The sequence below is a fragment of the Fusarium oxysporum genome, chromosome XI (genome assembly GCF_013085055.1).
Source record: "Fusarium oxysporum Fo47 chromosome XI, complete sequence".
NCBI classification, from domain to species: Eukaryota; Fungi; Ascomycota; class Sordariomycetes; order Hypocreales; family Nectriaceae; genus Fusarium; species Fusarium oxysporum.
Window position 1 is genome coordinate 1,084,782 of NC_072850.1, and position 20,236 is coordinate 1,105,017.

General features: G+C 47.8%; 9 protein-coding genes across 9 annotated transcripts; 3 read left to right on the forward strand and 6 right to left on the reverse strand.

The window, feature by feature from the left end:
- Positions 1–191: 191 nt before the first annotated feature.
- On the reverse strand, positions 192–1,649 carry FOBCDRAFT_208301 (uncharacterized protein; the record flags this gene model as incomplete). Its single annotated transcript, XM_054707502.1, has 1 exon — positions 192–1,649. One exon carries the CDS (start codon positions 1,647–1,649, stop codon positions 192–194), a length of 1,458 nt encoding a protein of 485 aa, XP_054563477.1.
- A 798-nt stretch (positions 1,650–2,447) lies between these two features.
- Positions 2,448–3,931, reverse strand: FOBCDRAFT_208302 (uncharacterized protein; the record flags this gene model as incomplete). Its single annotated transcript, XM_031192404.2, has 2 exons — positions 2,448–3,601; positions 3,652–3,931. The coding sequence occupies 2 exons, from the start codon at positions 3,929–3,931 to the stop codon at positions 2,448–2,450; spliced, it is 1,434 nt and encodes a 477-aa protein (XP_031031250.2).
- A 2,141-nt stretch (positions 3,932–6,072) lies between these two features.
- On the forward strand, positions 6,073–6,780 carry FOBCDRAFT_148051 (Isochorismatase-like protein; the record flags this gene model as incomplete). Its single annotated transcript, XM_031192405.2, has 1 exon — positions 6,073–6,780. The coding sequence occupies one exon, from the start codon at positions 6,073–6,075 to the stop codon at positions 6,778–6,780; it is 708 nt and encodes a 235-aa protein (XP_031031251.2).
- Positions 6,781–6,919: 139 nt separating this feature from the next.
- On the reverse strand, positions 6,920–8,982 carry FOBCDRAFT_245084 (Metallo-peptidase family M12-domain-containing protein; the record flags this gene model as incomplete). Its single annotated transcript, XM_059610652.1, has 2 exons — positions 6,920–8,871; positions 8,922–8,982. The coding sequence occupies 2 exons, from the start codon at positions 8,980–8,982 to the stop codon at positions 6,920–6,922; spliced, it is 2,013 nt and encodes a 670-aa protein (XP_059466174.1).
- Positions 8,983–10,866: 1,884 nt separating this feature from the next.
- On the reverse strand, positions 10,867–11,997 carry FOBCDRAFT_148732 (chaperonin 10-like protein; the record flags this gene model as incomplete). The annotated part of the gene is made up of 1 exon (XM_031192407.2): positions 10,867–11,997. The coding sequence occupies one exon, from the start codon at positions 11,995–11,997 to the stop codon at positions 10,867–10,869; it is 1,131 nt and encodes a 376-aa protein (XP_031031253.2).
- A 640-nt stretch (positions 11,998–12,637) lies between these two features.
- Positions 12,638–15,588, forward strand: FOBCDRAFT_192088 (uncharacterized protein; the record flags this gene model as incomplete). The annotated part of the gene is made up of 7 exons (XM_059608718.1): positions 12,638–12,835; positions 12,885–13,340; positions 13,519–14,459; positions 14,558–14,570; positions 14,744–14,996; positions 15,043–15,254; positions 15,301–15,588. The coding sequence occupies 7 exons, from the start codon at positions 12,638–12,640 to the stop codon at positions 15,586–15,588; spliced, it is 2,361 nt and encodes a 786-aa protein (XP_059466175.1).
- Positions 15,589–15,666: 78 nt separating this feature from the next.
- FOBCDRAFT_254016 (fungal-specific transcription factor domain-containing protein) lies at positions 15,667–17,570 on the reverse strand (the record flags this gene model as incomplete). Its single annotated transcript, XM_031192410.3, has 4 exons — positions 17,476–17,570; positions 17,226–17,429; positions 15,997–17,174; positions 15,667–15,949 (listed from the first exon to the last, which is right to left on the reverse strand). Exons 1-4 carry the CDS (start codon positions 17,500–17,502, stop codon positions 15,667–15,669), a joined length of 1,692 nt encoding a protein of 563 aa, XP_031031256.2. The 5' UTR covers positions 17,503–17,570.
- Positions 17,571–17,947: 377 nt separating this feature from the next.
- Positions 17,948–18,859, forward strand: FOBCDRAFT_281260 (uncharacterized protein; the record flags this gene model as incomplete). The annotated part of the gene is made up of 2 exons (XM_031192411.2): positions 17,948–18,641; positions 18,693–18,859. 2 exons carry the CDS (start codon positions 17,948–17,950, stop codon positions 18,857–18,859), a joined length of 861 nt encoding a protein of 286 aa, XP_031031257.2.
- Positions 18,860–18,953: 94 nt separating this feature from the next.
- FOBCDRAFT_233481 (RmlC-like cupin domain-containing protein) lies at positions 18,954–19,905 on the reverse strand. Its single transcript, XM_031192412.3, has 3 exons — positions 19,499–19,905; positions 19,195–19,450; positions 18,954–19,139 (listed from the first exon to the last, which is right to left on the reverse strand). Exons 1-3 carry the CDS (start codon positions 19,808–19,810, stop codon positions 19,045–19,047), a joined length of 663 nt encoding a protein of 220 aa, XP_031031258.2. The 5' UTR covers positions 19,811–19,905; the 3' UTR covers positions 18,954–19,044.
- Positions 19,906–20,236: the final 331 nt, after the last annotated feature.

Sequence of the window (20,236 nt, forward strand, 5' to 3'; positions counted from 1 at the left end):
AATATGACACTTGGGAGCTTCATTTTATTAACATTTTGGTCGCTCAATCGTAATTATCTTTTGGATGGCACTCTGTCGTAGATGAGATCTGGAACCGAAGAAGCTCGGAATACAAGGAGCACGACACATCTGGCCAATGATGATAAGACCATTCGATTGAATCAATTGCTGACAGTGCTGTCCCACAATAATTAACACGTCCCCGCTGTATTCAAAGCGTATTCCTTAATCGCCGGCTCTTGCTTTACCTTGGGCAAATACGTAGCAAGAGAAATGCCCGCAATGACAATCGCGTTCTCAGTGATCAAAAGATCTTCCAATCCAAGTCCAGGTGCCAAAGATGAGGCGCAGACTGTTCCCAAGTCCAGCCTGGAGATCTTGCCAGGTCCTTCATGAGTAAGTGCATCTTTCGCAAGTGCAAAACTGAGGGGGTTTGCCAGCATGCTTTCATGTGTATAAAATGAACCACCTGGTTTTCTAGCGCAAACTTTTTGTACTTCAGCATTTGTGACGCCGACATTTCTTTGGTCGAGCAAGTAAGCCGAAGCCCCGGTGCCCTCTTGCGGCTGGACAATCTCGTCCAGGAAGCTAGAGTACAGACTTGTTGTCGGTACATATCCTGAATCACCGCCGTCCGAGCGAAGAGTTTTGATGAAATTGCTACCAGCTTCTTGCTGGACAACAGATGGCGTGTTGGTAATTCCAGAGAGGTCGACAAAGTTGGCTAGAACAGTGCCCTTGTAATTCGCACTGATGGCGACGTGGTCGGTAGTGACTTTGCGAGTTGATGGCCAGTACTTGAATGCCCATTGAGTATCGATGTTGCCCTGCGACCAACCGATGATAGCAACGCTTCGCTTTGAGAGGGAGGCGATGTAGTTGAGCGCGTACGCAGCGTACTCGGCATTGACTTGCGCATCACCAAGAAGAAGTTCAGGTACGTTAACCCAGACAGGATCAGCCCAGTCCACACCGGTGAGCAATGGGATGAAGCTGCCCCGAAATGCGGTGTAGCCGGTAGATCCGGTACCAGGGAACAAAATCACAGGTAGCTTTTTGCCATAGGTAAAAGTGTCCGGGATGTAGATAGCAGACCTGAGCTTGTTCTCGCTGACTGTGTATGGCGCATCACAGCTTGCCGCCCTTGGAAAGACGCTCTTTGGCGGGTCAGGGTTTCTACAGAAGATTAGATGAGTAGGCTGGGAATGAAGAAAGCTTGGTTTGCCATACTGGTTGTTGTTTCCATTCTCTACGGAGCCGAGGCCTTGGGCGTAGCCCAGTATATCATCTGTTGATCCGGAGACGATGCCATTCGCTATCAATCGCGCGCTGTACTCAACGATGTTATCAGGCTCTGACTTAGCGACCTTTTTAGTGATAGATGATGCTTCGCCAACGTTCTTCGGCTTTTTTGTGGCCTTCAGCTTCTGCAGCGTATCGAGTGTCTTTTCCCTGTCTCCTTTGTTCAAGGCGTCGCCGATTTCATCGAGCAGTCCGCTGGCCGTCACAGCCAGGGCATTATTAACGCCATTGAAGAGACCAGTCAAAGCTTGCCGTCTCTCAATAAGCGACGCTCCATTTGAATTGTATGGTGCTGCAAGCCCAGCGCCGGTCAATGCCAAAGCTACAAGCAGTGCTGAGAACCGCATTGCCAATTAATCAGAAGGTAATTAACTCATAGATAAGAAAACAATGGTCAATGGACTGCTGAAAGATAGTGAGGCTTGTAGTAAATGATTAGGGAATCCCTTTTGCGGGGAGACCTCCACCCATTACGAGAAGATACAACAGATTACACATGAAATTAAACTTAACCCGCAATTGAGGTTACCTTCTTCCGGCTGTACCGCTTCGAGCGCTGTGCTCGGTCGTCACACTTTGATCTATGACGCGAGAACCGCGACTCATGTGACTATCCTCAGTACACACCCTCATCTCCATGTTATTTACGAGATGATCGTCATCTTCTGACAGTGGAGGAGTCGGGATCGACAGTGGCTTCGGCTTGCCCCTGTTGGCTGGCGTTAGTGCTAACGCGCGTGGTCCTTGGAACTATTGAACCCTAACGATTTAGGTGCCTCGGCACCGGAGCTTCTCTCCGCAGCGGCAGTTGAGATGAATGTACAGTGGACTTCAACTGTGAGCTGAAGGGAGTCAAGCTTCCAAGCTGCATTGACTCCATGAATGATGAGCTGAGAAGTTCTTTACTACGTGGTAATACTTCACCACTATATGTGTATGCCAGATCGATTTGGGCATGCCTCGCATGTTGCGCAAAATCACATGTCGCAGGAGTTGTCGTACAAAATTGGCAATAAGGCTATTATTATTGATGCAGTGTATACTAGTATAACAAACTTCGTAAGACCTAGAAGTAGATCACAAGCTTAACTTTCCGCCAGTCATAGGTAGAGTCACGACAGGACTCGATATGAGCCAGCTGATGACTACGCCTTATTTCCAGTGGTTACAAGCCCTCCCAGGATGCCACCAACACCCTCAATCACACCGCGGAGAGACCCCTTAGAAACACCAGCATAGCTTCCATACGACTCAGTGTAACCAGGGAATTTCTCAAACAACTTCATGTTGACCTTCTGCAGCTTGGGACAAGTCTTTCCAGCAAGAAGCTGTCGAAGCTTGTCCGCCAATGGCCTCAAAGCCTTTGTAACGTCAGTGAACTGACTGCCGAGAACATCAGGCGCAGCAGCCATAATAATTTGCATCACGAAACACTCGAGGTTATCGCCCTTCAATAACATCGCAGTATTGAAGACGCCACCAGTGAGATCACCGATATCGACACCCGAGAAGGAGTTCACCTTGCCAGTGTTGCCGCCGATGTTTAAAAGACGAGGATACTTCGCAGCATGCTCTAGAACATCAACGAGGAAGTCAGGAATGGAGAACTCATCTTCAACAGGTCGGCGGTACCAGTTCTCCGGGATGCGCTCCCAGCCTTGGTTGACCTTGAAGTTGCCAGGCTTGCTGCCTTTGACACCAAAGAAACTGGTAAAGACCTCACGCGAAAGATATCCTTCAGGATACTTATCGGAGTGATTGGCCATCATGCGAGGGGGGAAGGAATATGCAGCGGGTGAGACCAGGACTCCAGCAAAGGGCGAATAGAAGAAGTGACTATTGGTCCTTTCCGAATCCTGGAAGCGCTTGTAGTGGAAGGGTGCAAGAGCAGAGTACTGCTCAGGCGCAGGAGTATTTTCGCGGATAGCACTCCAGTACTCCACGAAGCGCTCGAGGATGACATGGAAGTTGTTGCCAGTCACGTAGAGATCTCCTCTGGTGGCGCTGACATCGGACTCATACTTGTTGTGAGAACCGCTGAGGCCAGATGGAGTGCCGAGAATACCGCCACCGTTGAGAATGTTCTGACTGAAGCGGCTTGGACCGCCAATGGAGTAGCCGGGGTTAAGGGAGACTGGGTTGCCGTTGAACACGGTGCCATAGACGGCGAGGAAACCACCGAGGTCAAGGCTCATGCCGTATACCTCGTTAGTAGCCTTGATGATGGTTTGCATGTCTGCGACACCGTTTCTCGGAAGATAGCCATGGTTAGCCAAGGCATTGAGTCCAGGGCAAGGCCCTTGACACCCCATTAGTATTGGCCCCCATGTTGATCAGAAGATGACTTACCTCTTTGATCGCCGGCTTTGAGGTTAGGAGGCAGGAACTCATGCTCGCCAGAAACACTGATGCGCTGTTTCTTGGCATCGAACTTTGCAGCTCGCTTCTCCTTCGCGAAGGGGCATTCGCCTGCATCCCTCTTCTCTTCTTGGGAATAAGGGCATGCTGCAGGGCTTCGCTTCACGTGCTCTTGATAAGTCTTGAGCTGCTCGGCGCTCATTTGAGGGAATGAAAGAGCTGTTGGGAACAGGCAGGCTGCTGCGAGCCACGAAGACAGAAAGATCTTCATGATGAAAGGTGAGAGGTGAAGGAAAACACGAAGGGAGAAGTGCGGTTGCTGCAGATAGATACTGGTGAGAAACAGCTCCGACTTTTATCCAGTTCCTTGCTTATGCACCTCCCCTTTACTTTCATTTCTTCTTTTCGATGTTTCACACGCCAAATCCTCTCCTTGCAGTCAATCTGAATCGGTGACGTTCTGCATTGCTGTCGTGTCTCAGTTGAACGACCCAGCAACACAGATATCAGCCCGTTGAGACAATTCCCAGTTTGTCTCACCAACTGCCGATCTTCATGGCTAACATCTTGGCCATTTGCGATCAGCGCTACTTCATTGGCTTGGAACAACTCCAATGTATGATCTACCAGATTAGATGTAAGCAGTTTGTGGAGTCATGATCCTCATTGGGACCAAAATATGGGTATTGCCGGATTTCCGTTGAGCTAAAGGCAGTCTAATTGAGTTTATTGAATGCTAAACTTATGCTTGCCATTAGACCCTCGTTGATTTGTGAGCCTGAGCCGCATGTCCGTGCAATATTGGGCTTTTGGTGTTAAGTAGTAAGGAGAACTACGAAAATGACAACAGAATATCCGTTTTATGACATCAGTCTTAGCACAACGGTATCGTTTCTCGTACCTGCCCAGGTCCATCTTGAGCTACAATCTAGGTTAGGTGGTTTACTAAACCTCATAAGAAATAGTCTCGTCTTCAAAGACCTATTTGGGAATCTCAGCTAGTAGCTGAAGGCTGATTAGCCCTGTCAATCTACTGACTTGGTAGACTGGCTATCCTGCTTATGTTCTTTTGAGCCGAAGACATGGAGCTTTGCTAGAGGCGCAATTATGAGAATGTTATTTTAGACACAAACCCAAGGCACCCTTGTGAAAGGAGGCTAGAGAGGCATCAAATCCAGTATGTTCAAGGTAACGAACTCTCGGAGGCCTTGGGTTCGGTTCTCCCCAGCTTTGCAGATCCTCCTTTCTAGATAACGGACCATATCTCCGGATCGACGCCAAGAAGGAAAGCCAGCACTAGTACCCCATACTGATCGTCGATCCAGCTTAAGCTCTAATACGCCAGCTGCTATTGGTGTGCTTATGGGAGTATACCGCGCTCGGCCCTAGATTTAGCATCCCCCATAGGGCAAACGTGCATAGGTGAAGTGTCTGCAATTGCACTTACTTCGATACGAAAGACTAATTCAAGTAAGCTATAGCGTAGGCTGCAGCAGCTCTGTAGATCACAGTTTGGTGACAAATACGAGTTCATGATGCTATTTCTTGAGAGCGGACTTGCTCCGGAAGCTGTGATATCTGGGGATGGGTAAAGCCCACGACGAGGGAAAGCCCATATCCGCAACTTACATTACCTGGCCGGCGTAGGAGCCTCGAAAGGTATGAGGGAAAATCGTGCTACCGACGATAAATCCCAGTGGGTCTCCTATTACCCCCAAGTTGGAAGTCCTAGCATTTTCGTTCATCGCTTGGGGTTGTACATTCTTTTGATATCGATGCAACATCTGTATTTCTATTGTCATAAAAACACAATCTCAGGCTCTCAAGCCAAGCCTACTACTACCTATCGAAAACAAGAATTTAAACTCCGCCGTAGAGAATTCACTTAAAAATACCTTTCCGTCAACCTACCGCTCACAGCCTTTGTATACACCAAAGGGTTGACGAGTCAAGTGAGGATAGATTAGTCAAAAGCGCCAAAACTTTTATTTTCATAGATTCTAGTATAGATCGCGAGTTTTGCGATTGTGATGCACTCCATCTTCTGGAAACTTATCGCAATATATGCTATTACTAGCAGAGGATGTTTCACAGAGTAGTCGCTCCAGGCTAACAAAAGGCCGAAAATAGCGACTCGCTCTTTTCCAAAAATACAGCTACAGTCCAAAATGCCGCCCTCGGCTCTGACTAAAAGCTGACACAGCAGCAGCGGCAACACATAAATGACTGTTTTAAATGATTGATGAGGTTAGTCCGGACAATTGAGATACAACAAACCGAACGAGCTTTGGGGCGATTCTCATTGCATGCGATCTAGCCCATTGGCATATAAGAGAGCCTTTTATCGTTGCCATCCTAGCTCATGTCTTGCTATTCAGTAACCTCTTCTTTCCGACTAATCAGGATCCCATCATGACATCTCCATTCTATGTTCCAGTCTCACTCGATCATACCGCCCTTCTTCTCTCGGACGTTCAATCTCAAATCCTCCGACGTTTCTCTCAACAAGAGCAGGCCGTTTATCTCAGCAAAATCCAGAAACTTCTCAACTTCTTCCGCTCGGAGATTAAATTTCGCCGTGCCTCAACCAAGCCAAAGGATTCTCAGTCTCTCTACGACGATGTACCTATGATCATCCACCATACACTTCCCTTCAACATTAACTCAAATGCATTCGTGTCGCCATATAACAAGCTCGCAGGCTGGGTAGCAAAGCTCGAAGCAAGTGGTGCATTTGTCAACGCGCCTTCTGATCCCCATCGTCCTCACTATGGTGTTCCGGCTGAGCTAGTGCCTCCCAGGGGTTGGGGCGGAAAAGATGAAATTTTGCTTGGTAAACTACAGCCAAATTGTTTTGGGTCCTCGGATTTGTTGGCTTATCTACGGGCTCGCGGGGTTAGGCATGTTGTGTTGGTTGGGTTGACGACTATGGGGAGCATACTGAGCAGCGCAAGGGCTGGTGCGGAGTTGGACTTTCATGTTGTCTGTGTTGAGGATGGGATTATTGATGATGACCCTGAGGTTCATGAGTTCATCATGAAGCGTATTCTACCTAAATTTGTTGACGTTGCCGCAGTCAAGGATATCGTGAGCCTTGGAAAGGAAAAGTCGATGGGCTAAATAGCATCATGGTTTTTACACTCGAGACCAAGACTATCGCTTCAATTCAGGATACATATTCTTGTGCCAGTAAAGTCCCTAACAGTATTGACGCCCGCCATATCTATCATAAAACATATCTCCTAAACTCCAAGCCCAACTATGCATATCTATGTACCAACCTCGGTGCGCTTGGCATCTGCGTAACACCTCTCGTATGCTCAAGAGCCGGTGCATTCGATCCATCGCTAATGTTTCCACTCTGCAATTGCGTTCCTCTCTGTCTTCTCCTCTTCCTGATACAAGAAAATATCACGCAAAGGACCAAGATCAGAATAACTCCACCAACAGAAGATGCAGTCGCAATGACAGCCGTCCTGTTCCTATCAAACCAACTCCTTCCTGATCCTCCTTCTCTGCTACCTGAATCTTCATCATCATCGCAGTTCTGTACGTCAACGGGACATTGACTCGAGCTTCCATCACATGTCTCTTCGGGATCGCAGGAGGCTGTACTTTCGCGGCAGACTAAACCGCTTGAAGCGACTTGGCATTCGTCAGTGCAGCATCCATCTGTGAGTGGATCGCACTCTGCACCGCTACGGAGTTGGCAGGTCGAAGGGTTGCAGCAGGAATCTTCGGGGCATCGTTCTTCACCACCACAGTCGCATGATTCGCCAGGCTCGACGATACCATTGCCACATTGACTGTCGTTGATATCGGGCACCTCGTCCTCACTGACCAAGCAACTCGTGTCAACGTGCTCCTCGCCGATGCCAGTGCAGATAGTGCCGATAGTACATGGCGAAAACTCCTCCAGACCGGGAGAGCTTTGGGGGTTCATGATGTACTGGTTTCGAGCATCGCAGGTTGTCTCACTTCTGGGACAGCAGTCGTCAGAAGGCGAGTATCCTGAAGTCCCGCAATCGCCCGATGTACAGTCATGAGAAGCTCCAAGGTTATGCGCCAGCTCATGCGCGAAGACTTGCCATTCCGAAGTCGTGCGGACAACGACATTCGCAGAGGCTGTACCGCCGCGACCCCATGATGATCCTTGTGATCGATTACACAAACTTCCGATCCAGGCGATCCCAACAGTTGAACCGCTTCGACAGGCGCTGAAAAGAGACCAGACAGCGTTATCATCGCGTAGCCTGCCCCTCCATTGTGTGAACAAGTTCAATCGGTCGTTGATATCGACGTTTGCCGTGCAGGGAAGATTCCAAGGCATCGATCGCGGTGCGTCATTAGGACAAGAAGGATCACTCATGGTCAAGTTCTGAATGGCCAGTGCGATGTTGAACGTGTCTTCGTAGACTTGGGATGCGATATTCACTTGCGAAATGATGTTATCTCGAGCATCTTGCATGTTGTCGAATTCTGCCGTGTATGAGCAGTCGGCGGCAATGCCTATCAAGGCGACTCTTCGTGAGTTTGGACATCCTTCTGTTGATCCAATCACGTCTCTTGGGTCAAACCAATCGTTGACGTCCTGTCGGGTCAGTAGAGGATGGTGGGCATCCTGGTCATCGGAAGCCTGGCGGCGTCGGTCATTGTACCTATGGGCCTGACAGGTCGGCTCATCTGAGGATGATCTTTGCGAAAGACCTCCAACGCTTTCGTCCCTTGCTTGCTTCCATACTACCATTCGCTTAGATCTCTTCTTGAGTTGTCCATCTTGAATCTGTCGTGCCTGGCGATAATTTGAATCCAGTGAAATATGGTGATAAGTACCATCATTTGTGAAGGTGCCTTCAATGACGTGTCGACCTTGACGATATCGCATCATTACTCGTGCCCATCCTACTCTTCTTTGCGTCTGCTTCTCAATATCATTTACAAATGCTACACCTTTGTATAACAGAGGTCGCTGGCTCTGAATATCAGTGATGACACCATGGTTGTCTGTGGAGTTGATGTGCTCAACGGTAGTGAGACGAGATACAACATTTCTGGAAGGTTGTAGGTTCAGTGTGATTCGCTGACGCTCATAAGGAACATCAAATTCGACCTGGAATGAAGATGCAGAGTCGAGAGTGTGTGGACTTTGAGAAAAGTCCAATTTCTCTATCGTTGACGATCGATCAATGGTATCTCTAGCGAGAGACAACGCTAGATGCACATGTCAGTGTTTCATCATCACGACGCCAGCTATAACATACCTTGTACAGAATACAAAGAGCAGACCTGAGAAAAGATCAAGAAAAAGGTCAAGAGACTCATAGCTATCAGCGTTCCACAGATGTTCACCGTCACAGACCCTTTGAAACAGACATGTCAGAGTGGAATTTTGGAGAACCATATATGAAGATCTGACGTCGGATTTAGCAGTTTCAGAGCGGCATGGCCCCCATCTATGACACGGGGACTGTACGCGTTCTCTTGGCCAGTTAGCGAAGCCAAGACCTAGGTGCGTCTAGGCGGGTTCGGCTTCTTCCAAGGCAGCTGAGCCACTCTGGCCTCGTAATTAAGGTAGTGTGATTTCCTTTGTTACACAGATTTCGGAGTGCGGATTGTGCGAGGGTTCTTTTTACGGTTATCTCCATGGATATAAGTTTATGGGATCTTGATCTGGGTGTTACTGTCTCAGCCATGTATTGCTCTGCTATACTGAAACCATATCTACTAACTGATTACCATTCTGTAACTCTTTGGCATTCATGATGTTTTAATTCATGGCTATTAATGATACCCTGATAGTCTCAGTTACATCCTCATATTAAGCTTAAATATTTTGTGTGCGGGAAGCCCGGCCTCCGGACCCCGCCAGGGAGAGGATGACATCGGAGATGCTGACAAGGCGACGCCTCCTAAATCCGAAAGGCGAGAACCTTATCCACTCACGGAGTTTCAATGACGCCTGAGCTGACGTATGCCATCTTGGCATTGAAATTGTCAGCATCACAAATTAAGGCCGCGTGGGCATCACAAAAGCCACTTTCTGTGCTGGAATTAAGTCTAAAACACTTTTTAAGCTTAATCTCGCATTATTTCTTGTTTCATTGGTGATTCAAATGGTCATGTCAAGATGAGGCGGGGGGGCAGGCCAAGCCACCAGGGCAGATAATCATAACGTTCAACGACAATGCAACATAAAAGTCTGGATAAAGAATTAAAAGAAACAGCGGTGAAACCGGCAGGGAGGCAGCCAAGTACCGCGCAGTATTCATCCTACAGCAGTAGCATCATATGCAAGCTGCTGATGCGCTAAATTCTGCAAGCTCAAGAAGCGTTAGAAGACAAGCGTAGAAACGGCAGCGCCCGGATGCGTCAGGGTTTCTGCATCGAAGAATGCACCGAAGGAATCCACAAAACTCTATGACGCCGATGAAGTGAAGTGCCAATGATCCGCGGCTGGGTATTCATGTAGAAAAGAATCCTTCGATGGTAATTTCCACTGCCAAATAAGATATGGTTTACAGTGCTTGGCATGGATTCATCGTCATTTGTGGTGGGAGATGTCTCGGCGGTCTGAGCGGCCAAGGACGCTTTGTGTCATCAGTCTTCATTTTTGGGTGCAGTATATGGTAAGGGCCCCGGATACTCGGATATACATAGTAAAGCATCATCATCTGAGAAATTTATAAATCCTTTTTGCTCAATACCAATCATTATTGCAGTCAGACATGGCGTCGTCAGACTGATCTCGGCCGATAACCAGTCAAAGAAAAGAATTGACTCCACTTCAGATTCATGTCCTCCTTTCATTGGATCAATGCAAAATGCAGCAAACTGGAAGCGCCAGTCACTTATCAGATAAGATAAAATATCGACTCAAACAATAGATCTCCCCTGCATGTTCATTGAAATCAACTAATGCCTGATAATCCAAGGGAAAGGAGGATATTGCTCATATGTGTTAATTTGTGTTCTCTACCTTTGTGTTCGGGCTGAAGCCTCTTTTGTCCTCTCAACCTTATCACAGCCTGATAATCCGGCATCACTTATGTTGAGCACTGACTATCATTGACTAACCATCGCATTCAGAGAGCTCTGTCAGGTGATAGGTAGTAAATTTATTCGAAACGGTTTTCTTGATAAATATTGAGTGGGATACGATCATGTCTAATTTAGTTAAAAGCTCAGTACACGGTACTAGGCAAGCCTTCAAGGTGAGATGAGGACCTGAGATAGAGGGCCGCTGATCTTGGCTGCCTTATCAAATGCCTCCGCAAACTCCTCCATGGGAAAGTTACCAGCAGTCTGCGCTACATCAAGCTTCAGATACCCTGCTTCCAGCAGCTTGATCATGTTGCGCATATCATCCTTGGTATACATCCATTTCCCCTTGACCGTAATGTCATTGAGCATGATGAACTGAGTAGGCAGCTTCAGTTCCCCATGTGCGCCCATCAAGCTCACCCGTCCACCGCGGCGAAGCGACATAATACAACTCTTGAAATGAGTGCTACTGACAGCTTTTCCGGGAGAGATGTCAAAGAAAGCATCCGCCAGACCATATTTGGTCAGCTCTTTGACATCGTTCTCGACGTTTCCGGTATTCAGAACTGTTCTAATTCTTTCGGAATCCAAACTTTTCACCTTATCCAGAGTTTCACGGTTGCGACCAACAGCGATGACTTGAGCTCCTATGGCCAGAGCAGCGAGAACAGCGGCGCTTCCAAAAGTTCCAGCAGCAGGGCTAATGATAACTTTCTCGCCAGATCTGATGGCTATATCTTGGAGCCCTCCGAATGGAACCGAGATGGTCCAAAGATAGGCCAAATCTGCGATTGAGTATCCAAACCCCCCGTCAGCTCGCTTGCCAGTGAGTCGGTTCTCGTCTAATGGGAAGCAATTCTCCAGAGGAACTTTGGCGTACTCCGCATAGGTACCGTCTCGCCACTCACCCTCCATGAGTTTATTACTCGCGGTGTCAAAGCCTCCGGACAGACCATGGAGGATAAGCGAGTTAGGGTTATCTCGCCCCTGAATAAAGCTGTCGAAGAAGACAAGCTGTCCAGGCTTAAGAGAAGTGGCATCAGGCCCGACAGCGACAACGCGACCGATGGCGCTAGAACCTATGACGAAAGGCTCAGGGTAGGGATAAGGTTTGTGGCCACTGTAAACTCGGTCTGCGTAGGTCAAGACTCCAGCTGACAGAACGCGGATCACAGCACTTCCGGGGCATGGCTGAGGAGTATCCTGGGTGACGACTGAGATGTCATAGGGGTCTCGTGTGGAATGAAGGACCAGTGCTTGGTGGACCTTGGGAAGTGATGAAGTTGAAGTTGCCATAATGAGCATAGTCGATTGTTGTCAAGTTGTTTGAGATAAGATGCTTTAGGTTCTCTGTTTAGAAGAATGGTTTGGTGCTACTTGTTCGTGCGAGGCATATCCTTATATACATTTTCTCCTTATAGCCTCTAAAAGTAACTGTCACTTGACTATGGTTGTCCATATAGTCAACACTAGCTAAGTTGCTACTCTCGAGCCATCCCTCAGGCGCTGGAAACTACGGTCAGATCAGAAAGAATTGACCGAAATCTACCAATCAGGTATGATGAAGCCGGGCCCGGGTTTAAAACCAGTCTACCACCCGGTTCATTCATACACGTTCCTTTCCCGGGGCACCCGGACTTAACAGAATTTTAAGCCCGACGCCGTATAGCGCATAAGTTCTGTGCGCTCTGTCATTCAGTGGCCGCTTCAGTTCTCTGTTCAAGTCCCCGACTAGTGCTTTAAAGTATCAATGGCCTCTAAAGCTTCCTCGAGTAACGCCGGGCCCGGACGATACCAAATTCGCTCGTGCAACACCTGCAAAAGTAAGAAGACGCGATGTGACAAGAACACACCATGTTCGTCATGCGCTTCTTCGGGCAGAACATGCACTTACCCACCGATTGGGCCGCGCGTTAGGCGAACGAAAAAAACAATCATGGCTGAGATGGCCAGTCGCATTGCGAGTTTAGAGCGCAGCCTTGCCGAAGCAACTACGCATGGGAATCTGTCCTGCAACAGCTTCGAACCAAGCACGGCTGCGGATGAGCACGACTCGCCCAAAGACTTCCTATTGCACAAGGGTTCGACCGGCCAGTACCTTAATGAAATACTGGTAACTCGAGTCGTTGGTAAAGTGAGTCCTGATAATACTGTATGATGATCGTGGTATTAATAGGTATTAGGACGAAAGTATTGCAACTGCTCTTGCGACATCGCAGCACGAGCAAAGAGAGCTTCCAAGCTCCCCCTTTGATGCAATGGGAATTATGTCCTCTCCCTGCTATACCCAGCACCCTTCTGCATTTCACCCTAGCAAAGCTACTGCTATCGAGCTTTGGAATATCTACCTGAACAACGTTGAAATCATCCTCGGACTGAAGTTGACGCACATTCCCACCGATGAAGTCAAAGTTTATTCAACTATAGATGACCCTGTCACTGAACAGTTTGACGATCTTGCATTTTGCTATAGTATTTACTTTGCAGCGGCTGTGTCACTCGAAGATACTACATCGCTCTTCTTGGATAAGACCACTGAACTTGAGCGTTTCAAAATGGGCATCGAACAGGCCTTTGCTCATGGTGACTTTTTTAATCGGCCAACATTGACTGGCCTACGAGCTCTAGCTATATACCTCGTGAGTTTTCTCCGCCACCGTCCTCGTGTGTCATGCCTAATCATCTGGAACCAAGTCAGCAATACGTGTTCATAATCGAGGGAAGTCTGTTTGGATTCTCAATGGTCTCGTCATCCGAGTAGCTCAATCTCTTGGACTCAATAAGGATGGGACTAAGCTTGGCTTGCCACCTTTAGAGTCGGAGCTTCGTCGAAGACTTTGGTGGCATATTATTACAAGAGATAGCCGGTCCGGGGAAGACTTCGGTTTGGAAGACCCCAATGATCTGCTATCGACGTCAGACGTCAAGCTACCCTTAAATATTAATGATGCTGATATCTTCCCTGAAATGGAGGAGTTGCCAGTCGAACGGACCGAATGGACCTGCATGACGTTCTCGTTGATCACTGTCGACTTGGCTAAGACTATGGAAAAGTTCAAAGCTGGCAACGCCTCAGCATCAACACTCAGCAAAGAATGGAGAGAAAAAGTCGTTCAAGAAGCGTATACTAAGATCAGAGCCAGACTGGAGAAGTTCAACCCAGTAACACCGCACCAACGACTTACGGTCCACTGCACAGACTATCTTCTACGGAAGCTCGACTTCGTCACGAACCAACAGTGGCTCTTATCGCAGGAGAGGGAGGTCAATGACTCCGTACTAAAAGAAGAAACACTTGTCACTGCATTGGATATCCTGGAAGCGAGGACAGCTGGCAATAATCCTTTTCTAGCGCAGTTCTCGTGGGCTAAGAAGGTTCATCCGCAGTACCATATAGCATTATCTGTTCTGTGGTATTTGTGCACTAAACCGCAAGGTCCACACGTCGAGCGCGCATGGCGGGCTATAGATAGCATCTTCGAGCAGGAGATGGCTTTTGACTTCATTGGTTGTACTGGAGCTAAACCAGCTGTTCTGAAAGCGCTGAGGATTAAGGCTGAAACACTGTGGAAGAATCTGGACTCACCAACCGCAAGGACTGGGCGCAAAACAGACCCTGCTACGTCGACTGAGCTAGAACATATGGAGGACCCTTTGAAATTCCTTGAAGGCTTCAATTTCGACGACGAGGTTTTTGAAGATGGAGTTCCATGGTCATCGTGGACTTCGCTCCTTCATGGGCTTCAGGCGGATCAACCGTTATTTCAATAAGCCGGCAGATATTTCTTTCCTGACCTACGAGACGTGTCTATACAGGTGATAATAGAATAGTAATTATATGAACATGCGGCACCAGAAACAGTATCACAGTGTGAGTGGCTGCAGTAAGCTCATCCTGGACTGTGGCCGTCACGGCGTTGCAGAGCCACTTCCTTAATTCCGAAATCCGTAAGTCCGACTCCTTAGCTTATAAGGCGATGAATATTGGATGCACCATAATTCTGATAGATCTTCCTGTGTGTGAGTCTACATTTCAGGAAAGATGGTAACTATCCTAGTTACTGGTGCAAACCGCGGGATTGGTTATGCCATTGTGCAAGCCATCGCTACCCGCCTCCCTTCATCCACCATAGTGCTTGGGTGTCGCAGAAAGGATGCAGCACAAGAAGTGATTGAATCACTAATTGATAGTGGAATCAAAGGTAAACTCGGCTTTGTTGAGTTGGATATTGAGAACGACGCTTCTATCGAAGCAGCCGTGGCATCTCTGGAGCGAGAATATGGGAAACTGGACGGTATGTGTTCTGATCATTGACTGAATCGGAGAGCTGACCACGACAGTTCTGATCAACAACGCTGGCAAAGTTGAGCGAAGATCATCAGATAATCTGGCGGATATCCGAGGAGCATCCAACTCTTGCTACAACAACCTCATCACCAGCAACGCTGTTGTTACGCATGCCTTTGGTAAACTGCTAAGAAAGTGCTCCGAGCCAAGAGTCATCATGATCTCGAGTGCTCGCGGCAGTATGGCCAGAACAAACAACAAAGAGGTTCGTGACCGAAGAGACATCATGTGCAAACGCTCATCTTTGCTAGCTCCCTCCTGTTGCCAACATTGACTATTGCGTCTCTAAAGTTGGTCTCAATATGCTTATGCTGCACTTGCAGGCCGCGGAGAACCATAGTAATAACGGAACTAATATCACTTTCTGGGCTGTAAGCCCAGGACACTGCAAGACGGCTTTTAATGGCTACAAGGGCAGGAAAGACCCCTTAGAAGGGGCCGAGGCAGTGGTGAGGTTGCTTGAGTCGACCAAGGGGGACATTGAACCTGGGACATTTTGGGAGTATGAGAATGGTAGCTTTCAGCAAGTTCCTTGGTAATTTAACTTGGAATGTTGGCAGAAACATGTTAGAACAGTAGAAGAGTACTAATATTTGAGTCTACCTCTTTCCACGTCATCAAGAAGGCTCCAGACTGTTGAGGAACCCGATGAGCCAATCACCCCCAAATTTCACGTCAATCTCATGAGCACGTCTAGTTTTCATCGCTTGAACTGCTTCAACGCAAATGTTCTCTAGTACTTCCGTCTTCCGCGAGGGCAACTCCTTAGCAACTTCTCCAAACCATGCGAGAGCTCTCTCGATGAGATTGCTATCCCGCTCAAAGTCCGCGTGCTGGAGATCATGTAGGTTGTTGGCAGTCAGGAGTACCATTGAAGAAATGTAGGTACAAGTCGAGACCCTATACATATTAGTGCTGGTTAAGTGTCGTCGTGTGGGAGGACTTACCATTTCAACCAGCAATATCTCGGCACAACATACTCGAATAGGATCATGAAGTCTCGCGCTTGTCCTACCAATGAGTTCCAATCGCTTGGTAGTTGTAATGTGCCCACTCCTCTGCCATGATCACGTAAAACGCCTACCCATTGCTCATCCCAAGCATGTGCCCTTGTTATTAACATCAAGGATAGAAGACTATTTGTATGAAGAATGCAGAAGAAAGCACCGACCGAAGGGTTATTACTCGTAGTTGTAATGACGTCAGCAGCGCGGAAGTCTGATGGCACTGAAGCTTTCCAGTTGTTCAGTGCGTGCACGATATTCTCTCTTTTCAACCTTCGTTCTTCAGGTGTCCGTTTCCAGGCGCGAGTTGAATAGAGGTGGTCGTAGATGTCACCCTGGATGCTGGCAAGCTGGACCCGGGCGAGGAAATAGTCCATAGTGGTGCTACCGTCGATACTCGTAACTAAACCAGCGCTAGAGTCACCGTTGATAACAGTACTGAATGACATAGGGAAGTCAAGATCGATGTCCTCGTCGATTTGGATAGATGGCTGTTGGGCGCGGAGGCTGAGATCCTTATCAACGATGTATGCTAGCCAGAAGACGCGGGCATGTTGTTGTCTTTCAACAGGATCAAGATGCGCAGAATAGGCACGGTTATGTAGACCGATCTTGTGTATAAGACGCATCGCTGTTGATATAATGACCAAGGCCGGCGTAGAGTCGTGTCCAGTTTGTAGCAGCATAGCCATTCCAATTAGCGTCTGAATATTAATGAGCTGAGTCTGGCTTAGCGTTATAGCCCATAGAACCGATTGAGCGTGGCTCAGATAGCTTTCTGTAGTGCCATACGGAGTGCCAATGCTATTGCTTTCGGGCATCTGTTGCAGTGCCATGGCTAGCACGACATTGATCGCAGCCCAGACGGTTGGGTCGCGCTGTTTCGGTTCGAGAGCGTAGGTTTCTCCAACAAGTCGTAGAAGAGTGTCGGAATGGAAGAGAGGCAATAACGAGTTAACAGTATTGAGATAGATGCCAATCATGTGCATCGTCTGTTGAAGGGGCGGGAGTTTAAGAGAGTGGCGTATGTTTCTGACTTGAGCGAGGTCATCTTTGTAGTCTGCTTGGGGCGATGGCGCAGACGCAACTAATGCAATCTCTGTTGCCTGTTTGTACTGAGCCTACATCTTGACATTAACTTCTGTTCACCGCATGATTCTGCAGTACAGTACCAGTTGCTGTTGTAGCTCTTGCATCTGCGCTTGGAGGTTCCGGATTTCATCCTCCTTTTGAGGCTCGTCATCTTGCAGAACTTTGGGCTTCCATTTTCGACTACGCGCAGTGTGTGTGCAATTAGCCTTGTAATTGACACAATTTGAGCATTTAGGCTGCAATCCATCACACTTGATCTTTCGTGTATAACAGAGGTCGCACGCCTGATCGCCAGTTAGCAAGCCATCTGTATATACTGTTGAATATTACTTTTCGTGGTCGGTTGTTCGATTGCATATTGAACTTTTGGTATGGTAGCGGGCATTAGCTGCGAAAGGTGGGAAGTCCTCTTGACTTCGGTTTAAAGTGATGACAATGCTTCCATGGAGGGAGGTTATAGTGTCCAGCCGCTTCCGCGGAAGCGGAGTTGGCTGACAAAGCGCATATTTCTAAGAATAAGCTTTCCATCAACTCCATTGTTTCTGTGACTATGCCGTTTTCGGCTTCCATGGAAGTTTCACTTCCAATTGTCTTCTGCCTTGGTCATGATAGAGCTGATGTGTAATGCCTTCCATGGAGTAGGCTGAATATTCAAATGGCGCTTGAATAAGGGCTTCTAGGCGAAGTAGTACAACTCCATCTGGAACAGGCATTCCTATAAAGTCCCCAGAATACCATCAATTAGGTATCTTCACAACTACTTCAACAGATTCATTGCAAGCAACGTTCTTCAAGAGGAACCATGGATAACTTTGTCTCTTTCACTAAAACCTGGCATAACAAGCCATACCCCTCCATTGACCCAACTCGCCCGGAGTTCAGTGCAGCCGGTAAATTTGTCGCGATTACTGGTGGTGGTACAGGTATTGGCAAGTCAATCGCTATTGCCTTTGCGCAAGCCGGAGCATCAACCATCGCTATCCTCGGAAGACGTCTCGATAGACTTGAGACAGCTGCAGTCGAGATCGCAGAGGCCAGTGGAAGCAAAACGAATGTCATTTTCGAGGCCGTCAACATCAGCCAGCGTAGCAAATTAGATGCTGCGGTTACAAACCTTGTCAAGAAAGCGGATGGCGCTAAGGTTGATATCCTGATCAGCAACGCCGGCGTTTCTCCCGATGTGGGAGCAGTCGTCGGTTTCGATGAAGCGGAGTTTCGTCGGGGCATCGAACTCAACGTCATTGGCGCCTTCAACACCCTCCAGTCCTTCGGTCCTTTTCTAACCAGCAATGCCTACATCTTCAATACATCAACCGGAATGGTGCACCTGAGGCCGATCGCTCAAGGCTGGGCGTATACTGCCGTCAAAGCCGCCGTCTTCAAGATGTTCGAGTACCTGCAGGACGATAATCCCGAGTGGCACGTTGTCCAGATTCAGCCTGGCGTCATTCGCACTGAGCTGAATGAGAGGTTTGATGTTGTCGGGCAGGATGATCGTAAGTCACCTTGAACCTTTTGTGGATTACTAGCTGACTGGCTATATGTAGCTGCGCTTGCAGCTCAATTCTATGTTTGGCTTGCGTCACCAGAGGCGGAGTTTCTCAAGGGTAAATTTGTCTGGGTGAACTGGGATGTCGATGAGCTGAAGGCTCGCGCTGATGAGATTAAAAACTCTCTTCTTTTCAAGGTGATTCTTAACGGTGTACCCATGTGAGGGACAGACCTTTCCCGACCTTGCCGGATGTCAAATTTCACTAGGTCATAGACGATGTGTTACTCTTCACATAGATTCGATAAATATTATACGGTCGCGAAATGGAATCAATGTCTATTCTCCGTATCTTTTATGGCTGGGTATCAATGTATGTAAGGACTATCTCAAACTCTTCCAGATATTAATTAGCGAGCTTCGGCTCTTGCCATGAAGCTTGCACGACCCGTTGACTCGTCGAAGACATTGTAACCGATATCAGCAGCATTTGGCGGAGTGTATACTAATACATGTTAGTTAGCAATTCAATGCGAAGTCATAGAAGCTTTGGAACTTACTGTGCAAAGAGACGGCCACTTGGGTAGGGTGAGGGTTATGCACTCGGTGAAGACCAATGTCGTCTGAGATATATGTGACTTGATCGGCTTGGTGGGTGTTGGCACTCTTGATTGACAGAGGGCGGTCTTCGCAACCCTTCTCAGGCATGTTGTAGATGGTTTCTGTCAACTCGCCTGCCAGCACTTTGAGGATACAGTGGGCATTGGCGTGATCGTGAATGTGTGAACCTTTTCCTGGGTTCCAGACTAATAAGAGCTTTGGGGGAGTTAGTATCGCAAACAGTCAATGATCTAGAATACTCACGATATTGGCTTTGTGATTGATGTTGACAATCGCATTGCGTGTGTAGTTCTTCTCTGGACAGTTGTGATAATAGCGTGCCCAATCGTTAGGGTTTGATGTGTATTTTCTCGCTAAAAAAATGAGGTAGTCCTCATCGATATCCTCGCAGCCCATACCACCCTCCTCTCCTAAATGAGCTTTGACATCGCGGACGAAGTCATCCAGAGAGTAAGTTTCGGGCTCTTTAAAGTCGGTGTAGGAAGTGAAGCCTTGGTGAGATGATTGACACGGTGTGAGTGGCAGAGGGGCAAATCGTGTTGAGACTGCAGCCATTGTGGTAGAGTTCAAATAGTCGTGTGAAATAAATAGATACGATGATAATCTTGGGTCTTGAGGTGCAGAAGTACTGAATCAGTTTGAACTGTTTAATTACAGGCCGGTTTGCACAATGTTATCAAGGTGCTATCTATAATAGAGCCGCATCTTCAATCGCCGAACCATCATTCAAGGGTCAATCTCGTACCAGTGTCTTCGGGGATTCAAGCGGTGCAATGATTGGCTCATGACCGAGACTTCAGATAAGGGTGAATCAGTCCGCCAGGATCTTGATCGGCGATTGAAGGCCCTGCATGAAAATAGTAACGTTCAAATCGCTTATTGAACCAACCCTCCTCGCGATATTATAGAGAGAATACTTTTAGATTGTCCAAGGATAATCATGAAGGGATTAAAACTATCTCAGCCTCTACTTCTCTATGA